Source organism: Clupea harengus, chromosome 24 (genome assembly GCF_900700415.2).
Source record: "Clupea harengus chromosome 24, Ch_v2.0.2, whole genome shotgun sequence".
Taxonomy (NCBI): domain Eukaryota; kingdom Metazoa; phylum Chordata; class Actinopteri; order Clupeiformes; family Clupeidae; genus Clupea; species Clupea harengus.
This window is the reverse complement of record NC_045175.1, coordinates 1497707-1505206: the sequence shown is the minus strand read 5'-3', so window position 1 is coordinate 1505206 and position 7500 is coordinate 1497707. Positions and strand designations below refer to the sequence as shown.

General features: G+C 47.0%; 1 protein-coding gene across 12 annotated transcripts in view; it reads left to right on the top strand.

Moving 5' to 3' along the window:
• Positions 1 to 7500, top strand: part of cacna1ab (calcium channel, voltage-dependent, P/Q type, alpha 1A subunit, b) — a 164989-nt gene that overhangs the window by 116805 nt on the left and 40684 nt on the right. For 7 of the 12 annotated variants that reach the window (XM_042703636.1, XM_042703632.1, XM_042703630.1 and 4 more), the window contains 2 exons: positions 7089 to 7188; positions 7439 to 7500. The exon at positions 7439 to 7500 is cut by the window's right edge and continues 99 nt beyond it. In XM_042703636.1, the coding sequence (XP_042559570.1) occupies positions 7089 to 7188; positions 7439 to 7500 (162 nt within the window). Of the gene's footprint in view, positions 1 to 5570; positions 5583 to 7088; positions 7189 to 7438 lie in introns of all 12 variants that reach the window. The other 5 variants (XM_042703628.1, XM_042703627.1, XM_042703634.1 and 2 more) reach the window with 1 other exon arrangement.

The following is a 7500-nucleotide window of genomic DNA, read 5'->3' as shown; positions in this document are numbered from 1 at the left end:
TCCTCTGTTTGTCTCTAAATAGCCTCCCATCCCTCCTGCCCCCCTCTGGTGTGGCACCATGCCCCATCTCCTGAGATCTCTTCTGCCCAATCTGTCTTTCTATCAGCCTTTCAGTCTATCTCTCCACCTGGTCATTTGTCTCTTCTCACCCTCACCCTTCAGCGTCTATGACCACTCAGTCTGTCAGCTTTCAGTGACTTGCTTTCCTTTCATCCTCTGTCTCTCTGTCTCTGTCTTGTCCCTCTGTCTTTCTGTCTCTCTGTCTCTCTGTCTGTCTGTGCCTGTCTCTCTTTCTCTCACGTACCCACTCACACCCTAAGAAGTCTCACTCCATCCTCCCTGCCACCCTACAGAGGTTTGACTCACTTCCTCCTTTATCCTCTCAGAGTCTCTCTCGTTCTCTCCCCCCCACTCCCATTCTCTTCTCACGCCTCCTCCTCCTCTCCAATCCCTCTATCTCCCATGCTCCCACCCCTTTGAACTAGTCATCTTCCTGTCCACCCTCTTCCCCGCCCATTCGTCTCCTCCTCCTCCTTTTTCTCCTCCTCTGTTTTTCACTCCCCCCCCTTCCTGTGTCTCCTGTACTCCTGTATGTATATCCTGCCTCCACCTGTCCTCTCCCGCCCTCTCACCCCCACCCTATCCTTCCCTTACCCCCTCCCCGCGGCTAGTGCCAGGCCCGTGGCGGCTCTCTTGCAGTATGGGTGAGGGCACCCCAGGCCACCTGTAACCCTTTAGTGCCCAGGCATCTGCCCGCGCACCTCTCCTACCTCGCGGAGCAGCGAGTGCTCAGCTCCCCTGGAAGGTGGAGTCAGGTATTCCGGACGGTCCGTGCTCGTCCTTCTTCCTTCCTCCTTTTCCCTTTTTTTCCCCCCCTTCTGCACGGCCTCTGTGGGTGGGGGTGGGGGTTTGGATAGGGCCTGCCTTTGTAAAAGTTGGCTGGAGGTGGTTGACAGGGTGGAATGATTTTGCTGTCGAGTGTCGAGTCCAGATGATCGGCTTCAACTACTCTAGATGTGTGCAATGTGTGTGCATATAGTGTGTGTGTGTGTGTGTGTGGTGCGTGTGTATGTGTGCTCTTTTATTTGTTTGTGTAAGATGGTGTGCATAGGCGTATATATACAACCTCCTCAGTCACAAGGGGTCAAGTGCATGTCTAATGTTGCTCCATTATCTATCCGTTGTGTAGACATAGGTAACAGAGTGTGTGAGTGTGAGTGTGAGTGTGACTGTGTGTGTTTGTGTGTGTGTGTGTTAGCATGGATCCAAATGGGTCTGCATTTGTGCATGTGTGTTAAAACAGAGCTTTAGCAGAGAGGCTTTACACATACACTTATGTAATGGCTGTAGAGCTATCCGTCCATGTTAAACCGTCCACCTGAGCATTTAGCCCTAATTGTCCTCTTGGCTGCTTAAAGGTCGGCTGCATCCTCGTCACTTATTGCCCTTTCAACTAGGGATGAGAATTGATAAGATTTTAACGATTCCGATGCCTTATCGATTCCCGCTTATCGATTCGATTCCTTATCGATTCTTTTATCGATTCTTATTGGGCAAGGGGTGAAAAAAAGAGCACAAACGGGTTTATTTACATAAATTTTCTTTTATATAATTTTCTAAAATGCTGCACACACCATATACAGTATGTATATACACATTAAAACAAAATTAAATAACCAAAAACATTTATACATATTCCTCTTGAACTTAAAATAAAACTTACATAACTTAAATAAAATGTATTCTGTTTAATTTAAACATGTTCCTAGAAATGAACCTAACGAAAATCTGGGGCAAACCTTTCACCACAAACTTAGTCACTGCTCGGTGACATTCGTTGATCCTCTCCTCGGTAATTTTATTTTTCCCTGCCTCGAAGAAAGGATGGGCTAGAGGTGTACATGACGTGCTAGCTGTAGCCTGTGACCCAGACAGACTACCAGCCTCTGAACCGGTCTGACTCTGAACGTCATCAGCTAAATTGGATGGAAATGGAGATTATCTATATAGTGAAAGCTGGTTTACACAATGAAACAAATGGCACTAACAAAATCGCTGAATTTGCTGAGCTGACATAAAGCCACATTAAGAGGGGAGGCAAACACTACCTCTGCCTCAATGTAGGGGGCTGAAAATGGAAGATTCTATAGCCAAGCTAGCGTAGCTATATGCTAAGTTTAATAATGGATTAAAAGACGATATGCTCAGTTTAATAATGGGTTGACACGAAAACGCGAATGTTTGCTGATAACACACGCCCTCCGATAATTAACACCGTTACGATCAAACATTTCTCAAAACTGGACTTTCAATCCAAACGTGAAGTGATCAATAATGGGAGACCAATGCCGGAGCTAAAATGTATGCTTCAAACGAAGGGACAGAAGATAACTTGATCGACTACACACAATAAAGGCAAATTGCTTCACAGTGAGTGGTTGTGATCACTTTTGAAGAGTTTACCTTGGACAGAAAGAGATGAAGCGCCAACATTAGCTGAGCTGCTGCATGCATCGAAGACATGACATTCCTGTAATTTAATTCCATGCTGTGTGTTCAAATGCTTATTCATATTTGTTGTATTTCCTCCCTTCGACGAAATAGACTTTTTACACAGGTTACAAGTGGCGTAGGTGTCATTTTTGTCGTGTGAAATAGAGCCAAACTTTAGAACGCTTCTGCCTAGTTGCCATGTTTGCTGCAGTCTGAAGAAGAAACTAAAAAAGTTCGCGCATGCGCAACGCCACAAAGGACCGATAGCAGAACCGTTAAAGAATTTGGCTGACGATTCCAAACAATCGGTTCACTAGGAACCGGTTCTAAAAATGAACCGGTTCTCGATTCTCATCCCTACTTTCAACACTGATCCAGGACCAGCGTTCCTTTTCCTTACAGCCTAACTGATGTGGAAATGCTTGGATTTATTATGCTAATGCTAATCTCTAATTTCAGACTAACTTCATATTAAGCATCATCCTTTGATGGCCGGATGACAGCGGTAGCTTTCAAGGCGGCAGAGGGGATTTTCTTGAAAAAGATTCCGACTCACGCGTCGCCATCGATGCATTAGCAAATAAATTGTGATCTGTGCATGCTAGCTAACATTCTAACAGCTGCAGAGTGCCACCCACCCAAGTGCATTGTGGGAGTTGAAGGTAGGTGCCACGCTGCTTGGCTTTGTGAATTAGCATCCAAACCAAGCAGACATGTTCCTCATCAGTGGCTCGATTTCATAAGCCATGCCATTATGGAAGCCGCAAACTGGTCCTGGATCAGTTTGTCATGGCCATGTTAGAAGGAGCTTGCATGCAAGATGGTGTGCTGCAGAAATGCCTGTCCCGCCTATTGTTTAATTCACGAACCTGTAGCTCCTGTGCCCGAACACGTTTAAATGCTGCTGGATTGTATTTTGGTGACTGGGGAAGCTTGTACATATACTATGCTGGTATATCCACACACTGCAGTGCATATACAGAGGTATGTCGATCTGAATGGCTCTTCAGAAAACCTATCAACCTCACCTAGCCGTGCACTATAGGCGAAGAGCTGATAGGTTTCACAAAAAATCCCTCCACCCTCCACACCCCCTTGGAAACCCAAACCCGCCCCCCTCCTACTTTCCCTGGTTCTCCCCTCCTCCTCTCCTCCTACTTTCTCTTGTTCTCCTCCTCCTCTCCTCTTCTCTTCCCTTGTTCTCCCCTCCTCTCCTCTCCTCTTCTTTTCCCTCCATGCCTTCTCCATTACTCCTCCTTTGATAGCATTTCCTTCACGCTGATCCTCCCTTTACTCCTCCCCCCCCCTCGCGTTCCCTTCATCTCTTCATCTGCTCCAGGCTGGCAAGGACAGAGATGATCACCTGTGGTGCTTCCATTTGTTGAGTCATAGATGAGAGAAGGAGGAAGAGAGAGAGAGAGAGAGAGGGAGGGAGGTGGAGAATGGAATTTAGCTGAGGGATAGAATGGTTTCAGGTCCAGGCATTCAGGTCACTGATGTCTCCCTTTCTTTTGCCGTCTTTCTTTTATGTACAGTTTCTGTTTTTCTTTCATTCTCCCTGCGTTTGAGCCTGCAGCACGTCTTCACCCATCCCAGTCCAAGTGAGCAGTTATGCATCATGAAAGTAGAAGCAGAAGAACAAGAACACATAGCGTGACCCCAAAGGGCCTTATGTAAGGATCATCTCCTCACCAGGCAGTGAGCTAAGGCCTATGAGACAGATAGGGTCTTTAGTGCAGTGCTGGTTGGACTCAACAAATGTCTGTCGATTGACACCCTCTTTATTTTAGATCTGAATGACTCCACCATTACTATGAGCATAAGCATGCATGTCCCATCCGAGCAACTATGCTTATGCTAGCTTTGGGTCTGGGTGTCCTAAAATGGACAACGTGTCCTGAAATGCCTGCCTGTATGCCGGTTTCCCAGGCTGCTTAGGGATGGGCCATTTTTGGATCCAATATGCCATTCACTTGACCGAGGCTGTGGCTAAGTCTGTTATGCACTACGACTCCCCTTCACTCGCTTGGACTGTCACAGAGAGGGTTTGTCCCCCGAGGTACAGAGGGGGTGTCCCAATCCATAAGTGGGACAGGAGCTACTCCTCCACTATTGATCCAGTCGAGCCCTAGGAAGTCCTAGGAAGGGCTGCCAAAGCCCCTGGCTCCATGAGCTTGGGCTAGCATTAGCATGCTAGCACAGGGAGGTCCACACTGAACCACAGTCAGTACCAGAGATTGCCCCCGACTGGTCCAGGACCTGTAACTCGTGTCCTGGTTGTTCGTGTGAGGGACTCTGTGTGGAGAAACAAGTGATATCTACCTGTTTTTGATATCACCGAAGATATCAAAAACAGCTCAAGTGTGATCTTGTGTTGTTTTCACTCTCGTAGCAAAAGTGTTTCTCCGCAGACTGCTCCCTGTGAACACTTCTGGATCTCTTTGTACCGCAGAATTTATTTCCACGCAGGAGTGCAGGTTTATGTTTATCTGTTTCTTTGACGTCTTGCCCCCCGAAGGATAATTACCAAATAGGCGATAGCGATTAGCTTATCTAGATCTTTAACACGCTTATCTTTAGATAAACACAGGCTTTCAGCATGAAATACCCTGAAAACACCAATAACCTTGAGACAAATTAGACACTACAGAGCCAATTACTGCATGTAAGAAATTATAAATTGACTGGCCTCAGGTCATTCACCATTGCTGTAAGGATTTACTTGAGTGTTGTATGTTAGTACATAATGGACTCAGGTGTGACAAGGTAAGTAGGTAGATGTGACATATGCTTGTATTTACCCGCCACCAAGAGCCCCTCTTTACTGTCCTTTCTCCTTATTTTCTCTGTCCGTCTCACATTTGAATGTTCTTGTCCTCCACCAAAACTCCCTGCCCCTTTTGTCTGTTTGTCTTCTTCTCGTCTTTTTTACGTGTTTGTCTGTCTGTTTTGTATGTTTGTATGTCTTTTCTGTGTCTCTTTCTCTGTCTCTCTCTCTCTCCTCTCCCCCTCTTGTGCTGTCTCTTCTTGCTGTCTCTGACCATTTCTCGTGTCTCCGCCATTGGGGACTGCAACAGGAGCCAAACCCGGTAAAGTCCCCCCCCCCCCCCCCCCTTTCAATTCACCGCCGCACGCCATCCGTTTCTTCTCGTCTGGCACTCCCTTCTCCAGATCTTTCTGTCTCTCTTGCACAAAAGGCTTCTCTCTCTTTCTTTCTTTTTATGATGCCCTCCCTGTTTTCCTCGTTGTTCATAAAACCTTTGGTCAATACCGCTCCCCGTCATCACAACCTCCCTCTAACCAATCAGTCCTCTAGAATACTGGATCCCCTTCCCATTGGGGCGGGGCCACTGGCGACCCCTGTAGAAAGTGAATTATGCCACCTTGACCTCTGAGCCCTGACACCCAGGGCTCCCCCCCCCCCCCCCCCCCCCCTACCTACCACCCAGGGGGAATCTCAACCCCCATCCGCACCCCATTGAAGACTGCCCTCATTGATTATTGATTGGAAATGCTGGGCCACAGCCAGGGCTTGCACTCAGTCAATCCTCCATTGGTTGGACTGTCCTCCACGTCCTCACTCATGGACTCCTGTAGTTCATAGTTAAAGACAACACCGGCGTGGTTCGCTTGATCGAGTGCCTAGCCTTTGATTCTAAGGCTGGCCCAGCTTTGTCAGGATGTTTGGTTGTTTGTTTTGAGATCAAAGGTCAGGAATAGATGCCCCTCTCGTCTCACTTCACCCACTTGGCTGCACTGACCTGATGTCCGAGATTGGTATTTGCCTGGAAGCGTAGCTGTTCCCATTCACATGAATCACAAGAATGGCTGGCAGCCATTTTGTAATAGCTTGAGTGATAAAAATGCACTGAGGGAAAAAAAACTGTAGTGTCCTACATCATTTCCCATTCTGGTTGGGAGCGAGGAAGAGAGGATGTTCTCCTCGATTCCCACCAGTGCCCCACATTGGTTTGTAAAATGTGAGGAAGTGAAATGCCTTTTTATCTTTGCCTGTTCTTTTTTCTTCCTTTTCTGAGTATACTTTCTCAGTCCCCTGCAATGAACACCACATTAGAAACCCTCCCACCACCCCCACCCCTATGTGAAATGCATTGTGATATAACCCCCTCCCTACTCACTCTTCATGATAACTGCCTTTGACACATACTGAACGCTCATCACTGCTCTTCTCTCGGCTCCCCGGCGACTTCCTCTTGCGTGCGTTCCGACGCAAAACGAGCGAAAAAGAAAGAAAGAGGTTTGGCTGGGCATTGTGCCTGACAATGCCTGACGGTTACTATGGCTATTATTGGATGTGTCATGACTTTTTACAAAGCATCTCTGATGAAACCAGCTATGATGTCAATTTTTGTTTTTCTTGGTTTGCCCCTCAAGAGAGAAAACAAAATTGTTTCAGCGGGAGATGATTCTTAATTGTGCATCAACTAAGTTTTGGTGAAGTCTCACCTTTGGCATGAAGGAGTCTGTAAAAAAAAGACCTCATCTGCCCCCCACCCCCCAACACCCCGCCCAGCCCCGACCGGTTTCCTGCCTTCCCGTTTTTAATATGTGTTGTTTCTCCACATGTCCTCCAGAGGGAGCAGTAAGGGGAAAGACATCAGCACCATCAAGTCTCTGAGAGTACTGAGGGTACTGCGACCTCTCAAGACCATCAAACGTCTGCCCAAGCTAAAGGTACTGTGTGTGTGTGTGTGTGTGTGTGTGTGTGTGTGTGTGTGTGTGTCTCTGTCTGTCTATCTGTCTGTCTGTCTGTCTGTCTGTCTGTGTCTGTGTGTATTTGTGTATGTGTGTTCGTGTTGGTTTATTTATGTGCATAGGTGTGTGTGTGTGTTTATTTAAAGGTTTATCTTTGTAATTCTGTCACATAATTTCTGGTCCCTGTTAGGTGTGTGTATTGAGCGCTTGCTTGTGCTGCCCCCTACAGGCTGTGTTTGACTGTGTGGTGAACTCGCTGAAGAATGTGCTCAACATCCTGATCGTTTACAT